General features: G+C 40.5%; 1 protein-coding gene and 1 pseudogene across 1 annotated transcript in view; both read right to left on the reverse strand.

The window, feature by feature from the left end:
- Positions 1-6270: 6270 nt before the first annotated feature.
- Positions 6271-20488, reverse strand: part of LOC480777 (UDP-glucuronosyltransferase 2A1) — a 28766-nt gene continuing 14548 nt past the window's right edge. The window contains 6 exon segments of the mRNA XM_038555084.1: positions 6271-6522; positions 8922-9071; positions 9073-9146; positions 12656-12743; positions 14970-15029; positions 15031-15125. Coding sequence (XP_038411012.1) covers positions 6271-6522; positions 8922-9071; positions 9073-9146; positions 12656-12743; positions 14970-15029; positions 15031-15125 — 719 coding nt within the window.
- Positions 9617-11781, reverse strand: LOC482177 (annotated as a pseudogene).

Here is a 20488-nt window from a genome sequence, read left to right on the forward strand (position 1 = left end):
TAAATTCTAAGTTTGGTTTTCTGCTCTTCAGAAGAAGTCTATATACTGACAAGGAGAACTTCTGACTTTCACAGCATGTTTCGATTTGATATTTGTTTAAACTGAGCGGTTGTTTTCTTTTTACAAGCCTTTTATTTATTTATTTATTTATTTTTTTAAAGATTTTATTTATTCATGAGAACACACAGAGAGGATTGAGAGAGAGAGGCAGAGACACAGGCAGAGGGAGAAGCAGGCTCCATGCAGGGAGCCGACGTGGGACTCGATCCCGGGTCTCCAGGATCGCGACCTGGGCTGAAGGCGGCGCTAAACTGCTGAGCCACCCGGGCTGCCCTTTACAAGCCTTTTAAAACTGTTAACATGGGCAGCCCGGGTGGCTCAGCAGTTTAGCGCCGCCTTCAGCCCAGGTCGCGATCCTGGAGACCCGGGATCGAGTCCCACGTCGGCTCCCTGCATGGAGCCTGCTTCTCCCTCTGCCTGTGTCTCTGCCTCTCTCTCTCTCTCTCTCTCTCACTCTCTCTGTGTGTGTGTCTCTCATGAATAAATAAATACAATCTTTAAAAAAAATAAAACTGTTAACAAAAGCCATTTTTGTGGGGATGCCTGGGTGGCTCAGCGGTTGAGCATCTGCCTTCAGCTCAGAGTGTGGTCCTGGAGTCCCGGGATTGAGTCCCACATCAGGCTCTCCTTGAGGAGCCTGCTTCTCCCTCTTCCTTGTCTCTGCTTCTCTCTGTGTGTCTCTCATGAATAAATAAATAAAATCTTAAAAAAGCCATTCCTATGTAATTACTATTATGTCCATATAGTCCGTAAATCAGTACTTTACCTTCCCTATTCTTTACTCCTCTATGTGAATCATAAATTGTGATTTTACTGAATCCTAGGAGTGTCACCATTGCACATGTCATCAGCAATGAGATGATTATTGCCAGTTACTAGTTAATTGTCCAATTCCCAAGTTTCATCTTGTGGATCTGCTTTTTTTTTTTTAAGATTTTATTTATTTATTCATAAGAGACGCACAGAAAGAGAGAGGCAGAAACACAGGCAGAGGAAGAAGCAGGCTCCATGCAGGGAGCTGGACGCAGGACTCCATCCTGGGTCTACAGGACCATACCCTGGGCTGAAGGCGGTGCTGAACTGCTGAACTACCCGGGCTGCCCTGGATCTGCTTTTAACACCTGCACCCCAATGTTTCTAGCAGCAATGTCCATAATAGCCAAACTGTGGAAGGAGCCTCGGTGTCCATCGAAAGATGAATGGATAAAGAAGATGTGGTTTACGTATACAATGGAATATTCCTCAGCCATTAGAAACGACAAATACCCACCATTTGCTTTGATGTGGATGGAACTGGAGGGTATTTTGCTGAGTGAAATAAGTCAATTGGAAAAGGACAAACATTAAATGGTCTCATTCATTCGGGGGATATAAATAATAGTGAAAGGGAATAAAGGGGAAATGAGGAAAAATAAGTGGGAAATATCAGAAAGGGAGACAGAACATAAAGACTCCTAACTCTGGGAAACGAACTAGGGGTGGTGGAAGGGGAGGTGGGCGGGGGGTGGGAGGGACTGGGTGATGAGCACTGAGGTGGGCACTTGATGGGATGAGCATTGGGTGTTATTCTATACGTTGGCAAATTGAACACCAATAAAAAGTGTGAATTCATTAAAAAAAAAAATAAAGCCAGTTCTGAGGCAGCCCGGGTGGCTCAGCGGTTTAGTGCCTTGCCTTTGGCCCAGGGCGTGCGTGATCCTGGAGTCCCAGGATCGAGTCCCACATCAGGCTCCCTGCATGGAGCCTGCTTCTCCCTCTGTCTGTGTCTCTGCCTCTCTGTCTCTGTCTCTGTCTCTGTCTCTCTCTCTCATAAATAAATAAATTAATTTAAAAAAACAAAGCCAGTTCTGGTACAGATGATCTCAGTGTTCTTCTCAGAGCCTGAGATAAAGATGAGAATGCAGTAGTGTATTTTGAGAAATCCGAAGGTTACAGGAGTAAGAGACAGGGAAAAGTGCAACAGGGAAGTCCAGGGGAGGGAGGAAAGTCAGTACAAGTATATTACCAAGTTGATTATCCCTGAACATCTGGGATTTAATCCCACTGAGACCCAGTGAAAAACTGTGTGGAATATACCTGCAAATGACTACCTATAGGGTAGGAGAGATTGTGTTGAACATACTGCTAGATTATACACATGTGAGTGCTAGGTGAGTTTTGTCAGTAGTTGTATGCAGTCATAGTGCAGAATGTGAGAGTTCTGTGCTGTTAGGTTATAACCGTTCAGAAGCTCCTTGTCCCAGCAAAAACTGGAGGGAAAAATGGACTGAAAAGATACGAATGGGTCATAAGAGGGGTAAAATATACAAGAGCCTTCCCTTTTTTGTTTTATAGTATATTCTTTATATTAGTATATTATTCTTTATATGAATGAAGTATTTTTGGTATCTGAAGTTACTAATCTTTCATTTCTCAAAATTCTTATGTCTGTTCCGAGGGGGTGGGCTATATGTGTGAGTGTCTATTTTAGCCTTACCTCTGCCATTTTATTAGTTTTCTCCAAATGTTTGCTCATCTTTGGTTATCCATTTATATTTAAGAATGAAGCAATAGAATGATTCCGCCAGAGGAGAGGCACCAAGTGACTGATCACTCTAGTGCTACTATGATGGCTGTTTGAACAGATTGGTGATAGATACAGAGATGGTTACATGGGGGCCTAACAAAATGACTCCCTCTAACCACTACTGTGCTAGCTACCACTCATACAAAGAATCTAGCCTGCTAGTGTGTCTATTCTGATTATACATTTGAGATCAGTGAGGCTACAGACTCAATGGGCCTTCTTCAGCCCCATCTTTGAAGCTGGACTTCTATATAGCTGCCATTTCATAAACTTCATTTTGAAATTACTCATCTGAGGGGCACCTGGGTGGCTCATCCATTAAGCTCATCCTTTGGCTCCCATCATGATCCCAGGTCCTGAGATCTAGCCCCATCAGGCTTCCTGCCCTCGAGGAGTCTGCTTCTCCGTTTGCCTCTCTTCTCCCCCCTGCTTTTGCCTATTTTCTTTCTCTCTCTCTCTCTCTCTCTCTCTCTCGCTGTGCACAAGCTCTCAAGTAAATAGGATTTTTAACAATGAAAGAAATCTAAATATGTAGTTAAAAATATGAGAAAAAGCTAGTAGTATATTTGAATTACTTATCCTTTGATAAACATTCCATATATGGAATATGGAAGTTAAAACTCTTAGTTACACAATTCCTGACTTAATGGACCCAGCTTCCTGCATTAAGTTCATAATCATTTGATTTTTGTCTTCCACCTCTATGGTGCTTACATAATTCTGATTGTAAGCAATATATTTGAAATAAACAATACTAGTACAGGGATTATAAAGATGAAAAAATTGCATCAGTTCTGTCATTCTGTGTAACCACTTGGAGTCTTGTGTTTAAGTTTTTTGGACTTTTTAGACATTTGAAAGCTGCTAGAATCAGTCTTGAAGAAACACATGGATAGTACTGCAATCTTTATAATTTATAATGGGATTTTTGTGACTCTGTTAAATGTATCTTTATGTTTACATCTTTTCCTAACTATAAGTATTATATTGCTTTATATGAAGCCGTTCAGAATTAAAAGGAATGAGAGAATTCTTGATCACCTGTGATTGGACATAGGTTTATGTATCTGGCTATATGGTCTATGGATTGGAAAGATCAACTTTGACAAGGTCATTATCTTATTTGTAGAAGTTACTTCATTAAACAAGTAAATTCAAATTCAGCTTGGGTAGTACACACAGAGTTGTGCTTCAGGCTAATGTGTATGTGTAGGGTTTTTCTCCGCAGTCCCCTCCCCGACCTGACTATTTTTCTAAGAAGATATTAATGCAATTGAAGAACATTAATACATTACTTTTTTCTTTGTACTTTGCTATTTATTTTTTACTTTTTAGTGACATAATTATATATTCCAAGTCTAATAAAAATATTCATTGTTTCCTTTCTGGATATTATCTTTAGTTTTATTAGTGATTATTGCTAAAAGTAATCTTTGTTGTATAGAAGAATGCTATAAAAATCTCCATATAATCAAAAGTGCTAAGTGTGCCTCATTTCCATCCGTTTATTTTTTTTTTTTAAGATTTTATTTATTTATTCATGGGAGAAACAGAGAGAGAGAGAGATTGGCAGAGACACAGGCAGAGGGAGAAGCAGGCTCCATGCAGGGAGCCTGACGTGGGACTCCATCTCAGTTCTCCAGGACCACGCCCTGAGCTGAAGGTGGTGCTAAACCGCTGCGCCACCTGGGCTGCCCCACCCAACTGTTTAAATACATCTCTTGTCAGGCAGAAGATCTGCTCTTAACTTGGTTTCTTTTTTCTTTTTGTGATTCACTTTGTAAGTTGTGTTCTAAGTCTAAAGGCTCTAAGGGGATCCCTGGGTGGCTCAGCGGTTGCCTTTGGCCCAGGGCGTGATCCTGGAGTCCTGGGATTGAGTCCCACATTGGGCTCCCTGCATGGAGCCTGCTTCTCCCTTTGCCTGTGTTTCTGCCTCTATCTCTCTCTGTGTGTCTCTCATGAATAAATAAATAAATAAATCTTAAAAAAAAAAATAAATAAAGGCTCTATTGCCAGTATTTGAAGGAAAGCTTTTGAGACCTTTTTTGCTATTTAAATACTTTGTTATGCATGGACTTCAAAAATTGTTACAGTATTTGGCTCTTTATGCCATCTGCAATTTATATTTCTATGTGATGTGAGAAAAGAATTAATAAAAGGTTATATAAGTTTCTGTTTTTTTTTTTTAAATATATTTATTCATGAGAGACAGAGAGAGAGAGAGGCAGAGACACAGGCAGAGGGAGAAGCAGGCTCCCTGTGCGGAGACCGATGTGGAACTCATTCCCAGGATCCTGAGATCATGACTTGAGCCAAAGCCAGACGCTCAACCACTGAGCCACCCAGGCGTCCCTAAGTTTCTGTATTGATATCCTCAGTATCCCAGGTATTAAAGGAGTTAGAAATATTTGACTTGACACAAGGTAAGGCCAAAAAATGGGAGATCTTATTGGAGGGGGAGGGAAATCTAACACTATAATCCATAGGGATTGGATTAAATCTCACTGGGCCCCACCTATCATTATTACTCTGCCTTTTTTTTTTTTTTTTTTTTTTTTTTGGTGTCTTCCTATCCAGTTATAAAGAGTTGTTCAATAAAATGAGAACAGGAATTCAGACATCCAAAGCTTTGGGGGGAAAATATCTTTAGTCCTTTTAACCAAAGATTTTACTGGTTGCATAGTTTTAGGTAGGAAGCCAGTTAAAACCATTCAGGATTCCTGTAACAAAGGAAATTTACAGGAAAGAATATTTTTGTGTGAACTACAAACACAAGGACTTGCTTAAACACTGTGTTAAGGGACTTGACCAAACTTTAGCTTCTCTTCCATTTGTACTTAGGTCATGGCTTGTGTCCTTAAAAATATCCCCACCTTCCATGTTGAATCTTTGCTCAAGAAAATGTGATCCTGACAACAACACATACATCGTCTAACTCATCTTGCCATGCCATTTTCAGTAATTTTCTACTTACTCTGTGATTTTCTGTGATTTTCCATTTCCATATAGCCCCCCAGGATCTTTTTTGTTCTTTATCTGCCATCCCTTAAAAACATCAGTCACCTTTGTCTTAGTTGGAGTTGAACTCAGTTTATACTGTGAGCTCCCCTGCTGCAGTGGTATGAATAAAAACTGTCCATTTTTAACAAGTGTTCAGCTGTGTTTTTCTTTGTCAGGGACACATGTATTCTATTTGATTGATTTACATATACAGATGTTTTCTGAAGATGTGTAATAAAAACAATCAGGCTTCTTAAGTCAAAGACTAAAGCTCTACTGAGTTTTTTTCAGTTATGAAATTATGTCAGTAGTAAAGTAGAACTGTTTGAGGATTTATAAATTAGAATTATAAGTAGAATGTAATCCATCTTTATAGGTACCATGCTCTCTTTGGTTTGATGAACAGAATTGAAGACTCTCAAGAAGAATATTGAAGGAAGTAGTCAAAAAATATATAGGGTTATTTCCCTCTTAGGGTAGAATGGATTAACTAACAATATGGTTAGCCAGGAGTAAACATATTGGGTGAGGTACAGGTCTTATATGGAGGAGAGTCTGTCACAACTTGATCCACAGTGGTTGAATTAAATGAAGTGATCTTACTTATACTTACTAGCTTACTATGCCTACTATGTCTCAAAAGTCTATTCCCCTTCTTTTCTTGAACTTTTGACAACAAAACAACATTTTATGACGAGGAAAGTAACAGTTGCCACAGAGGCCAATAGGAGCCCAGTCACATCCAAAGAGTGGTATTGGAACCAGGTGAGGTTGTAAGAAGCTGGGCATAGGTGCTTGGCTCCTTTGTGATGAATGGCAAACTCAATCCAGAAGACTGCTTGATCCAGAGGCTTTGTAAACTGATTATGATGAACGATTGATAACCACATGGCATTCTTTATAGCTGAAGGGAAATCAAATAATTTGTAGAACTAGAAAAAATACATAAGTGAAATTTTCATGTGGATGATAAAAATGAGTGCCACATAACACTAGAAGAAAAATATTATTTTTCTTAGAGGCAATTACAGAGATCTTTATGGACTGGAATTTGTTGGATATCTAGGACTTGAAGCTGTAAAGAAAAAAAAAGATGGGAGATGACAAGTATTTCTAGCTTAGAAAGTAGAATGATTTAAGTCCCAAAGGCAAAAACAAAAAACATCTTGACACACAAGTTTTGAATTATCCAGTTAGGAATTATTAATAGATCTAATAAGCAGGTTTCAAAATACTATCATAATCTAGAGATAGGAGACAAATCCATAATGAGGTTCAGGGATGTGTCCAGGCAGAGCTGATCAGGAGCTGGTATTGACCGTATAGCGGTAAATTAGTGATTACCAGTGTGGAAGTGGATTGTATTCGTTTGAGTCTTGACTCTGACACCTTGTATGCTTTTTTTTTTTTTTTTTTAAATCATTTCTGTTCTTCAGTTTTTCACTTTTGAGTGGATAGGAATGGTATCCTATCTGATTATTTTGAGGAATAATGTATTGACAGGAGTTCCTGTCATTTGTAGACTCTGTGTTTGGTATTGTGGTTTTTCTTGTTAGTATTGTCATTTTAGAATTTGGAAAGTGTTCAACATTTCACTTGCGGGCATTGCCAATTGCATTTGTTTCTACTGTTGAAATGATTATGGACTATAACAGACAAGGAAGAGAAGGGTGAATAAAGAGAGAGGGCTTACAAACTAAATCATGAAGCGCTATAGTCCAGCACTGTAGCAATAACCATGGAGGTAACCTTTGTCCCTGTCCTGTGAAAACCATGGTGACAGCACTGGGCTTTTGAAAGGAGGTAAGTAATCCTGAAACATATTTGTAAAAGTTACTTAATCTCTACAAAGAATTGGGTACAGTGTGTACCAATATAATAACATTCACTATTTAACAGATAATAAGTTTTCATTTTTGAGCACAGCTTAACCTTGTTAAAAATTTAAAAATGTAGAAAGACATCTATTTTAGAAAGATGTGCTTTCACATAAAATTACCAAATGAAAACTACAGTCCTTGGAAAAACAAAATATGTGCTTCTCATGTACTTCTTTAGAGTGAATAATAGTTGGGCTAAATTAAAATTAACATTGCTTTTGAAATGCAAATGTTCACTATGATAATATAACCAAATAATCTCAAAATTTATTATTTATTTATTTTAAAGATTTTACCTATTTATTCATGAGAGACAGAGAGTGGCAGAGACAGAGAGAGAGGGAGAAGCAGATTCCTCGCAGGGAGCCTGATGCAGGACTCAATCCCTAGATCCAAATCATGCCCTGAGCCAAAGGCAGATGCTCAACTGCTGAGCTACTCAGGCATCTCTAATCTCAGTTTTATTTCTAAAGTCATGAAACAAAAAGGGGAAAATATATATACATAACTATTTTAATAATAGGAAGAGTATAGCAAATTAATGTATATCCTCAAATACTTTGGAAATGAAATATTTCTGGTCCAGATAATTTGGCTTTAAATAGGAATATTCCAATATATCTCTTCCAAGTTACTTGCTTTTTGATTTTACAGTTCTATCAAATAAAACAAGAACAACCAAAATTACTAAGACTATAACTGCATTTATAAGTAGTATTCACAGGGACGCCTGGGTAGCTCAGCAGTTGAGCATCTGTCTTTGGCTCAGGGTGTGATCTTGGGTCCAGGGATCTAGTCCCACATCGGGCTCCCTGTGAGAAGCCTGCTTCTTTTTCTGCCTCCCCTCTCTGTGTCTCTCATGAATAAATAAATAAAATCTTAAAAAAATAGTATTCACATAGTTTTAATTGGATAAATTTGAAAGTTGTAGTTCTTTATCAGTGATGGGATCAAAATATTAGCATAGAAAATTTGGAAGTGTTTAATGGGAATTTGAGATTGATAATGTCATACTGGTTTACAGAAATAAACCACTTTAGAAGAGTTTAAGACAGTTGAGTTCTCAGGTTGAAAGTCATAATTGTGCAGATTAGTACTGTTATAACATTCATAGTTCCTTCAACTTAATTCTCAGTGCTTCCTTTTAATCTTTCTGTTAACCATTTTTCTGATTCATTTTATTGGTTAAGTCAAAATTTCTCTACTATCCTTAAGCATCTTACAAACTTTTCCTGTGAAACCACAGGTAAAAACTTACTCTGACACAATGTAATTGATGGCTGTCTTCATTGCATTGAGCAAATCTTACTCATAATTTAATTGTTTTCGTATCAGGACTCATTGCTGCCTGCCTGGCTTTCATATGAGCATCTCTCTAGAAATAATATCTAGTAAAAATAAAAAAAAAGTTGTACCAGTGAAGGATCATTAATGAGTGTCCTCAATGCATTGAGCAAATCTGTACTTGACATTATGTTCAAGTTCAAACCAACAGCTGCTCCCTTGGCCTTCATATAAAGGTTGTTATCAGGTTGACCCTCAAACAAAGAAATGCCCACTGTAGGGGATACTGTGATAGATGGCCTCATAGAAGCTGTTGGTTCCACCATGAGTTATAAAAGCTTTGGTTTTTGGATGACATAGGATTGAGTGAGTTTCACTAAAATTATTAATTTTACGTCTTTGAAATGAGAAATGAGCCTTATAATGCACTGAATTCAGAGGCAGTATTTTAGATAACCTTATACATGTGAAACTGCATTTAAATTGCTTTCAGAACTCAGAGCAAGAATCATGTAAGTCTGCTAGGGAGGTAGATGTGACATGTCACAAGATTGGCAGGTGAACAAACTGAAAGAACATTTTGGATAAAAATATGTGCAAAGGTGGGGGCATGTTAGAAACATTGTCAAAGAAATAGTGAAGTCACTGAGTTTGATTATGAAGGGTGTCAGGGCAGCAGGAAGGGTGATGATGGTGGTGGTACTGGAAACAGGAAGAAAAAGCTACATTTAATCATAAAATGTATTATTAATGAAAAACATTATAGATTTTTTCCTATAGGAAATGGAGAATCACTGGCAATAAAAGAGTTATTTTTTATTTTTTTTTCAGTCACATCTTTACTTTTATGCCTCTCCCAGGAGACCACGGTGGGCCCCAGGTCTGAGGGCGCAGCGTGCACACACACACCCCCCAGACACCCGGGAAGGGATTGGTTTCTACACGGGGGTATTCGGGTCACAAGAGGGCAGTGCTCGCTCCAAAAGCAGACACGAATGGGCCAGGACAGACAGGGTGAGACAGCAGGCACGGGCTGCTCTGGTTTCTGAGCCAGAGTCAGGGGAGCGCACACACCAGGGCCAGTGGAAGAGGGCGTGCCACATGGAAGGACACGTTTGCTGATCCTACGCACAGATCGGGGCTTAGTTATTTATCCCGTCCGCACTGCTCACTGTCTGCCACGCAGGCAGGGGGACAGAACTGGGAGCACAGGGCAGGGTCCGGAAAGATCACCTACTGCTGCCCAAACTGTCACGACCCACTCAGACTTTGGTCCTAAGCTCTCAGTTCACTGACGCTGAGCCTCGCTAACAGCTGTAGCCAGCACCCTTTAGAGCCAGGCAAAGGAAAAGGCAAATACCCCTGCGCAGACTGCCCGGCGTGGCAGTGCTGTCCCCCTCAGGCAGAGGCCACGGAAGGGCTGGCCATGGGCAGGGTGTGGCTCCATGTCCTCTGTGGGGTCAAAGGCCAGGCTGGGAGAGCCTGGGAGCTGCGAGACCAAGTGTGGGAATCACAGGATATTGCTGCATCTAGGGTGACAAGAGGCTGAGCACCCAAGTCTGAGGGAGCCCAAGGGCTTGTCTTGTTTGGTGGTGGTGGGGGGGGTCCCATTCCTGGAGGAGCACGAGCACCGTGTGGCTCTTGTGCGGGGCACGCCACCTCTCCCAGAAGTAAGGAAAGCACATCTGGGTGGGGAAGGGAAGGACGGCCTCGCTGCAGCCTGCAGTGGAGGGTCCTCACTCAATGAGCTCCACGTAGTTGGCAGGAAACATGCCAAAGTGGCCATCTGGCCCGTAGCCAGGCCACCAGCCCTCATCGATCACCTGGATGCCTGTGATGAGGTTCTCGGGGTCAAAGGAGATCTCAGTGTCCTCGGCCGCCTGGTAGTCGTGCAGGGCCCGGGCACGCAGCCCCGGGTAGGAGTCCACATGCTCAGAACCGGGTCCTGCTGCAGCACCACTGGGGGCCCCTCGTAGAGAGTCTCCTGCTCCGGGGGCTCCTCGTACGCAGCCTCCTCTTCCGCCTGCACCACACCTGGCGGACCGCTGGACACGGGCTCCTCGGGGCTGTCTGCCCCGGGCCTGGAGGAGGCCTGGGTGGGCTCCGGGCTGCGATGGGCCTCTGGCTGGGGGAGCTGTTTGTGCAGGAAGGGGCTCCGCAGCTTCCCTGGCTGGGGGCTGGGGATGGCAGCGGTGGACATGGCCCTCTCCTTCTGCTTAAAGGTCTCCCGCGGGTGTGCTGGCCGGCTGACCGGCTCCTGCCCTATGTTCCCCGGAGCCACTTCCCGCTGCTCACTCCGGCTCTGGGGTCCCTCGCTGGCCTGCGCCTCTTGATAGCGCCGCTCCCGGAGGGCGGCCTCCCGCGGCTCCGGCCCCGCGCTCCTGCTGCAGTCGCTGCCGCTCGTCCTCTGCCCCCGCTCCTCTTCCAGCCTGCGGTTCCCCTCCTCCTCCTCTGCTGTGGCCCAGAAGCTGTCCTTGCCGACCCTTTGACCTCAGAGACGGCGTCGGTCTTCTGGCACACGGAGCCCACTGGGGCCTGAGGGCCTGTCCTGGAAACGGCCGCTCTCCCTGTGGAAGGCACGGTCGGCTCCCGAGGCCCTGGCCACCTGCCGCGCGATGCACCCAGGCTCCACGTCCTCAGAGAGCTGGCCGTGGTGCTGACGTGGTTGGCCACGCTCCCTTCCGCACGTCGTTCACACCTTCGCCTGTCCCGTTGATGAGGACGCACCTGGGCAGGCCAGACTGGGGGCCTTCACCCTGCAGGAGGCGCACATCACCTGCCCGCTGTTGAGCTCCTCCAGCATCTCCTCCAGGGCCCCTCCCCTGTGCCAGCCACACGGATGTCATCGCTGCTACCCTCATAGGTAAGGAGCGCCCGGTCAGTCGGGGACTTCTCGGTGACCACCCTCATAGGCCTCCTGCAGCGCCGGCCCGTCCGGCTCAGGTTCGCAGCCATCGCCGGCCCCGCGCTCCCCTCGCTACCGCCGCCGCCGCCGCTCCCGGGCCCCGCCTACCCCTGCCAAAAGAGTTATTTTTCTTTCTTTTTTTTTTTTTATTATTTATTTATGATAGTCACACAGAGAGAGAGAGGCAGAGACACAGGCAGAGGGAGAAGCAGGCTCCATGCACCGGGAGCCCGACGTGGGATTCGATCCCGGGTCTCCAGGATCACGCCCCGGGCCAAAGGCAGGCGCCAAACCGCTGCGCCACCCAGGGATCCCCAAGAGTTGTTTTTCAATAGTGTTTGAAGTACCTCTGCATGTAGGAGAAAGATAAGTATAAGGAGATATCTTTTAAGTATATATATATATATATATATATATATATATATATATATATATAAGACAGCAAAAAAAAAAAAAAAACAAACAATTTAGGATGTTAATGAAAAATTCATCTATGAGAAGTGATTACACCCAAAATAAAAATATTTTGATTCTGGCCATAAGGAGTGTGACTGTGTAATAAAATGGCAACTCATATTGTTTTCTTTTTTTTCCTAGGACTGGAAATAATACAAAGAACTTAAGTTTTGGGATCCCTGGGTGGCGCAGCGGTTTGGCGCCTGCCTTTGGCCCAGGGCGCGATCCTGGAGACCCGGGATCGGATCCCACGTCGGGCTCCCGGTGCATGGAGCCTGCTTCTCCCTCTGCCTGAGTCTCTGCCTCTCTCTCTCTCTCTGTGTAACTATCATAAATAAATAAAAATTAAAAAAAAAAAGAATTATATAAAAAAAAAGAACTTAAGTTTTATTTTTTAGTATTTCAGTAATACTCAATGAATTTGTTTTTTTGTTGAGCTATCACTCTGCCCAGGGGTTATCAGCTGTTATTCATGTTTTCAGTATTTGTTCTCCTAAGTTATACCAAGAAAGTCATTCAGGGGGACTCACTTATACAACCGAGTATTGGGTCCTGAGGTTTCTGGTTTCTTCACATCAAATCTCCATAGAACCTGTTAGGTAAAGAAAATACTTATTCTATGAGTTGAACTTCAAAGTTACAGCATGTTAGAATTCTAGAGAGATTTAAAGATATCTAATTAAATGCCTTGCATATGACAGATGAGGAAATGAAGACAGGAGCTTTTAGGTAATGAGAACCAATAAAACACTGATGTAATAGAAATGCTTATATAACGTGTACATGTTTTTCGTGTTCAGTCAGGTATAGAATAAAGTCATGGCATTTCACACATCATGGCATAGACAAATCACAGTGGCATAGATGACAAATTCAAACATTAAAGAAATTATTAGGCAGTCATGATTGTAGAGCAGAAAACAGTGGCAAATTAATCTACACATTTGTTTTGCTGTATATACTAGCTCTTATTTTATAAACTTATTATTAACCTCTATTTCTTTTTGACTTATAGAAGGGAATTTACTTATATCTACTTGTTTCTCAAGTTCTGACATTGAAGATTTACATCTTTTGATGTTCAAAAGGCTAATCTATGCAATCAGTTGCTTGTGAGAAATATTTGTGTTTCCTTATAATTTATTGATAATTTTGCTTAGTAAGTATCTCTTAGATTATAAATTGTTAAACACTACCTCCAAGAAAAATTTCAGTTGATAATTTTTGACATGAACCCAGAATAGTATCACTATTGCTAGGTTTGGGAATTCTTTTGATTTAGAAAGAGTTTGTTGGTAATTCATAAATAACAATGTGGCTGTTGGAAAAAATTCCAGAATCGGAATGCTAAAATTTATTCAGCTTTTAACACTTCAAAAATAAGGCATAAAGCATTGACAGTACTGATTAATATAACTTATTTATATGCCAGTACCAAAATAAAGTGCCAACTTTGGAATTCCCAAGCAATCTGCATAAACAGGATTATGATTTATTAGTGTTTAACTTCTTTTGTTACGTAAATGTTAAGTAACTTCCGATTTTCAGCAAAAAATTAACATCGGTGATTAGGTGAAGATGCTATCAGACAGGAAAAAGATATTTTATATATTAGTAAAACCAATACATTTTATGGAGGAGGCATCTGAATGCTTTTCTTCCTTCTGCTTGACTCCCTTTATTCCCTTCTTGAATCAGTAGTAGTTAATCTGATTGATTAGAAGCAGAGTCCATTTGAAGCCAGATTTTATAATGCATAGGGTTCTCCTTAGGACAGGACCCATCTCCACCCTTTATTTTTATCTTCCTATCTCAGACTTTGGTAGGGCCCGGCCAACTGGAGCGGACCAATTTTTCTTTTTATAAATCACTGTGGCTGGCTTGGGCACCTGGACACAGTTTGGTGAGCTCTGGCCATCCTTTTCTGAATAGCACCCTGAAAAGACACTGAATGGGCATATCCAAAGTTTAGGGAAAATAAAAGAGGCCAGGATTACATGGGAAGTGCAAAAACTGCATGACACATTCAGATTTTTATCAATATTGCTTAATATTGTGCTGGTACAGCTACTGTTAAAGTTTAACTTTTTTCTGATAACATCTATAGTGTGTACAGTGCCTTCAGGAATCCTTCATTGAAAAGGAGCAAATGACAAGGCAAAATTCGGTGATTTTTGTACCTGCTCACAATACCACTATCATACCAAAATTTCATACTACCCCCTTTATATATGTATATCTAAGGATATATATCACGGTTTAATGTCAAAGTTATGGTCAATAAAAGACACCCTCTGTACTACTTTAGCATCTGCTGTGTATGTTTAGGTTTTTTTTTTTTTTTTAAAGGTTTTATTTATTTATTCATGATAGAGAGAGAGAGGCAGAGACACAGGCAGAGGGAGAAGCAGGCTCATGCAGGGAGCCCGACGTGGGACTCGATCCTGAGACTCCAGGATCGCGCCCTGGGCCAAAGGCAGGCGCTAAACTGCTGAGCCCCCCAGGGATCCCCATGTTTAGGTTTTCAAACTGATATCTGAGGGGCACCTGGGTGGCTTAGCGGTTGAGCATCTGGCTTCAGCTCAGGGCATGATCACAGGATCCAGGATCTAGTCCCTCATCAGGCTCCCTCTGGGTAGCCTGCCTTTCTCTCTGTGTGTCTCATGAGTAAATAAATCCCCACCCCTACTCCCCCCAAAACCCCTGATATTGAGATAAATTGTATAGTTTACCTTTCTTGTAGGAATTGTTTGTAATCAAAACTTTGTCACAGAGTTGGACTCATTAAGTAGTTGTTCACAAAAGGTGCTTTCTCTACCTTTTGTGGAATCTGGGCAAGGGCTGATGCAATCACATTAGCTCTTTGTTCTGTCCCGTTAAGGACCGACCACTGACCCCGGAGTAAAAACCACAATACCATTTTGTCCAGAACTCTGGGCAAACTCTTCTGTTCCTTTTGAAGAAAGAATTTGTTCTATCATGAAAGAGGAACAGCAAAGCAAACGCTATCGAGAGGATTACTATAAACAAATTGAGAAAATCAAATATAGTCAGGAATTAAAGTAGCATCTGTGTTTTTAAAATGGAAAATTGTATAATATATATAAATGTTACCATCTTGTACGTAAGTATACAGTTCAGTAATGGAAATATATTCATTGTGCAATCAATCTTCAGAACTTTTTTATCTTCTAAAACTAGAAGCCTATGCTTATTAAAAGAATTCTCTATTTTCCTTTTCCCCAGCGCTAGGCAGTTATCATTCTACTTTCTGTTTCTATAAGTTTGACAAGTCTAGAAACCTCTTGTAAGTTGAATTGTATAGTATTTATCTTTTTGTGACTGACTCATTTCACTCACAACAGCTTCTTCCATGTTGTGACGTGTTGAATTTCTTTCCTTTTAAAGACTAATATTCCATTGTTTGTATATACCGCATTTTGTTTATTAACTGTTGGTGGCCTCTTGGGTTGCTTTGGCTTCTTGGCACTTGTTAATATGCTATTGTGAGCATGAGTCTGCAAATATCCCTTCTGTATCCCGATTTCAGTTATTTTGGATATATACCCAGAAGTGGAATGGGGTGGAGGGATCATGTGGTAATTCTGTTTTAACCTTTTCAGGCAACTCTTTACTGTTCTCAGTAATGGCTGTTTTTTAACAGACCTAAGTCCTCAGGTTCTTGAGAAAGAGATATGTGCACGAGGTCAATTTATTATCTATATTTGTACAAATGAGTGTGTGTGTAAGCAAGAAATGAAATAGAACCTGTGTACAATAGTGAGGGGGAGATAGATACCTTTAGACAATAATAGACAATATATGTAGATTCTTGGAAGCAGGCCACACAGCAAGATCTTAACTTACCTTTAATTCTTTATTGTTACAGTTCTACTAAATCATTTGTGTTTATTCTAGGCAGATTTTCTGGAGAATTATTTTAGTCATTAGTATTTCATTTCCCTGACTTATGAGCACTAAGAAAAGGTTACTTATGATTAAAGTAACTTTATCATTATCTCAGCCCTAGAGTCCTTTATTCCTTACTTAAACTTTGTCAAAATTTCCCAAACGCTCTCCATAAATTACTAACTGCTGACATTGAGGAGGGTGATATTGTACTTTGGAATTTCTGTGAAATCATCCTACAAGTCTTCTTTATAACCCAGAGATATACTTGTGTAGTTGCATATTTGAGTGACAATATTACTGAGTTTGTTTACATATGATGCCCTTTTGCCCTGAAATCATATTGTAAAATTGATGTCTCATTAGGATGTGCTCTGTGTAACTGGCAGTGAGGGTGGGGCCCTGGTCATCACCACAATGAGTGCCCTGGGGAGCACTTGCACCACAGTGGGAGAGGTACAGCAGGGTTTTCTTAAGCAGAGATGTGGTCACCCTCCTGAGTAGCTCAGTTCGAAGTATATAAAACTCCTGCTGAAGATATGTTTGCCTGGAATTGTTTCAGAATCATTCTGTCTTGTCCCTGATCCATGCCAATTAAAAAAAAATTATTACTTTCTATGCTAGAATAATTCAGTGTACTTTCCTACCAAAGGGGAAGAAAAATGTAGAGGAGCAACAGTTTCCTGGGTATTCAGTCAAAGCCAACCTAACTACCTACCTATCTTCTTCCCTCCCTCCCTCCCCCCTCCCTCGAACATAATGATCTAGTTTTCCATTATAAAAACTATACATACTTGATCATCCTAATCGTTGTCATAAAACCTCTTTTCAAAATCATTTTTACAGAGAAAGGAAACAGTTTTAAACCTCAGTGGTCTAGTAGACTATATACTGTAGAGCATTCTTCAAAAGAATAGTTCCACCCTGATGGCATTAATTTTAATATGAAGATACTGAACTTTCCTGTGTCTCATATAGTGCATCCTGGTAGTGTGTGTGATTCCAGTGACCTGTGGCAACAGTTAAGATGACCTATTTTCAGTGTTTTGTTTCATTAGCCTAAAACTTCTTCATCCATGCTGTGGAAGATGGTTCCCTACAGTATTATAGTAATATATTCTCTGCAGATTAGTCACTGATATGAACTAGTTGCTCTCATTCCCTGACATTCTTATGAAAATAAGCTTATTGCAAGATAATTTGCAAAAATATAAAAAATTGCAAAAAAGGAAATAAGATTCACTCATGCTATCTGGGAATATGCCTGGTTTAAAATTTGTATGCTTTATTTTTTAAAAATTGAAATATATATAACGTGCAACTTAAGGTACACAACATGTTGACTTGATACATTTATATATTGTAGTATGATTGCCATTGTAATTATAGCACCTCTATCATGTCTCATAATTATTTCCTTTTTTTTTGTGGTAGGATAATTAAGATCTAGTCTCTTAGCAAGTGGGGGGATTATAATACATTATTTTTGTATTCACTACACTGTGCATCAGTTCTCTAAGACTTATTACTGCTAGTTGCAAGTTTGCACCCTTGAACAGTATCTTTCCTATTTCCCCACTTGCCAGGGTGGTTAGCCCCTGATAACTATCATAACCATTCTGTTTTTATGAGTTTGGCCTATTTAGATTCCACATACAAGTGATCGTATAGTATTCATTTTTCTCTCCTTTTGAAAGGATAAACAAAATTGACAAACCTTTAGATAGACCAAGAAAAAAGACTCCAAACCAAATTAGAAATGAGAGAGGAGACATTATAATTGATAATACGGAAGTGCATAGGATCATAAGAGACTACTATGAACAATTATATGCCAACAAGTTAGATAACCGAGAACAAATAGATAAAGTCCTAGAAAAACAGAACAGACCAACACTGAATAATGAAGAAACAGAAACCTGAACAGACTGATAATGAGTAAAGAGATTGGATCAGTAATCAAAAGCTTCCCAACACAGAAATTCCCCAAGAACAGACAGCTTCACTGGTGAATTCTACCAAACATATAAAGAAAAATTAATTCCAGTCCTTCTCAAATTCTTCCAAAAACTTGAAGAGGAGGGAACACTTCCAAAATTATTCTCTGAGGCCAGCATTACTTGATACTAAAGCCAAATAAGGACACAAGAAAGAAATCAATATCCTTGATGAATATAGATACAAAAATTCTCAACAGAGTATTAGCAAACTGAATTTAAGACCATATTAAAAAGATTACACACCATAACCGAGTGGGAGTTTTCCTGGGATGAGAAAATAGTTCAACTTGGAAATCAGTAATAGTGATACATCACATTAATAGAATGAAAGATAAAAATAACATGATCTTCTCAATAGAGGCAAAAAAGGATTCAACAGAATATAGTATCTTTTCATTAAAAAAAACCTTAACGGGGATCCCTGGGTGGCGCAGCGGTTTGGTGCCTGCCTCTGGCCCAGGGCGTGATCCTGGAGACACGGGATCGAGTCCCACGTCGGGCTCCCGGTGCATGGAGCCTGCTTCTCCCTCTGCCTATGTCTCTGTCTCTCTCTGTCTCTCTCTCTCTCTCTCTCCTCTCTCTCTCTGTGACTATCATAAATAAATAAAAAATAAAAATAAAAAAAAAACCTTAAAGTACTAGATATAGAAGGAACACACCTCAGCACAATAAAGGTTATATATGGCAAACCGATAATTGACATTTTATTGTGAAAATTTGAAAGCATTTCCTCTAAGATCAGGAAGATAAGTATGCTACTCTTGATACTCGTATTCAGTATAGTGCTACAAGTTCTAACTAGAGCAACTAGACAAGAAATAAAAGGCATCCAACTGGAAAAAAGTCCCTATCAAAATGTCAATGACAGGGGCACCAGGGTGGCTCAGTTGGTTAAGGGTCTTGATTCTTGATTTTGGCTCAGGTCATGATCTCAGGGTTATGAAATGGAGCCCCAAGTTGGGCTCTGTGCTGAGCATGGAGCCTGCTTACCAGCCTTTCCCTCTCTCTCCTCCTCTTCCCCCCACTCATGCTCTCTCTCTCTCAAAAAAAAAAAAAAAAAAAAAAAAGTCAATGACCTTCTTCAAAGAAGTAGAACAAACAGTCCTAAAACTGACATGCAACCACAAAAGACTACAAATAGGCAAAGCAACCCTCAGAAAGAACAAAGCCAAAGTCATCACACTCCCTGATTTCAAACTGCATTACAACGCTATAGTAAATAAAATAGTATGGAACCTGCATAAAAATAGACACATAGACCAGTAGAACAGAATACAAGAGTCCAGGGGCACCTGGGTGGCTCAGTCAGTTAAGTGGCCGGCTCTTGATTTTGGCTCAAGTCATGATCTCGGGGTCCTGGGGTCAAGCCCTGTGTTGAGCTCCACGCTCAGCAAGGAGTCTGCTGGAGGATTCTCTATCCCTCTGCCCCTCCCCTACTCATGTGCATGTACATGCATGCTCACTCTCCCTCAAATAAATAAACCTTAAAAAAAAATACAAGAGTCCAGAATCAAACTGTATATACTGTCAACTAATATTCAGCAAGGGAACAAGAACACCCAATGGGGAAAGGATGATCTCTTCGGTGAATGGTATTAGGAAAACAGCGTATTAATGCAGAAAAATTAAATTTGATGCTTATATTACACCACTCACAAAAATTAACCCAAATATATCAGAGACTTAAACATGAGATCTGACACCATAACATTCCTAAAAGAAAACATAGGGAAGAATCTCCTTGACATTGGCCTTGACAGTGATTTTTTTTTTTTGGACATGAGATTAAAACCACAAATGACAAAATGACAAGTGGGACTACATCAAACTTAATAGCTTTCACACAGCAACAAAATGAAAAAGCAACGTGTAGAATGGGAGACGATTTTTGAAAACCATATAATGGATAAGGGAATTAATATCAAAAATATATAAGGAACTTGTGCAACTCAATTATAAAAAAATCTGATTAAAAAATGGGCAGAGGAACTAAATAGACATTTTTCCAAAGACATCAAAGTGGCCAACGGGTGCATGAAAAGATGCTCAGCAGCACTAATCATCAGGCTAATATGAATCTAAATCACAATGAGCTATCACCTCATGCCTATTAGAATAGCTATATCAGGAAGTGATAAGTATTGGCGAGAATGTGGAGAAAAAAGGGTATCCTTGTACCCTGTACATGAGACTGTAAATTGGATCAGTCACTAATGATAAACAATATGGAGATTCCTCAAAAATTAAAAATAGATCTACCATATAATCCAGCAATGCCACTTCTGGGTGAAAAGAAAGAAAAACAGGATATTGACCAGATCTATGCACTACCATATTTGTTGAAATATTATTCCCAACAACCAATGGAAACAGCCTAAGTACCATTTGTGACCACCTGGATGGATTTCTAGGACATTATGCAAAAACT

The sequence above is a fragment of the Canis lupus genome, chromosome 13 (genome assembly GCF_011100685.1).
Source record: "Canis lupus familiaris isolate Mischka breed German Shepherd chromosome 13, alternate assembly UU_Cfam_GSD_1.0, whole genome shotgun sequence".
Classification (NCBI taxonomy): domain Eukaryota; kingdom Metazoa; phylum Chordata; class Mammalia; order Carnivora; family Canidae; genus Canis; species Canis lupus.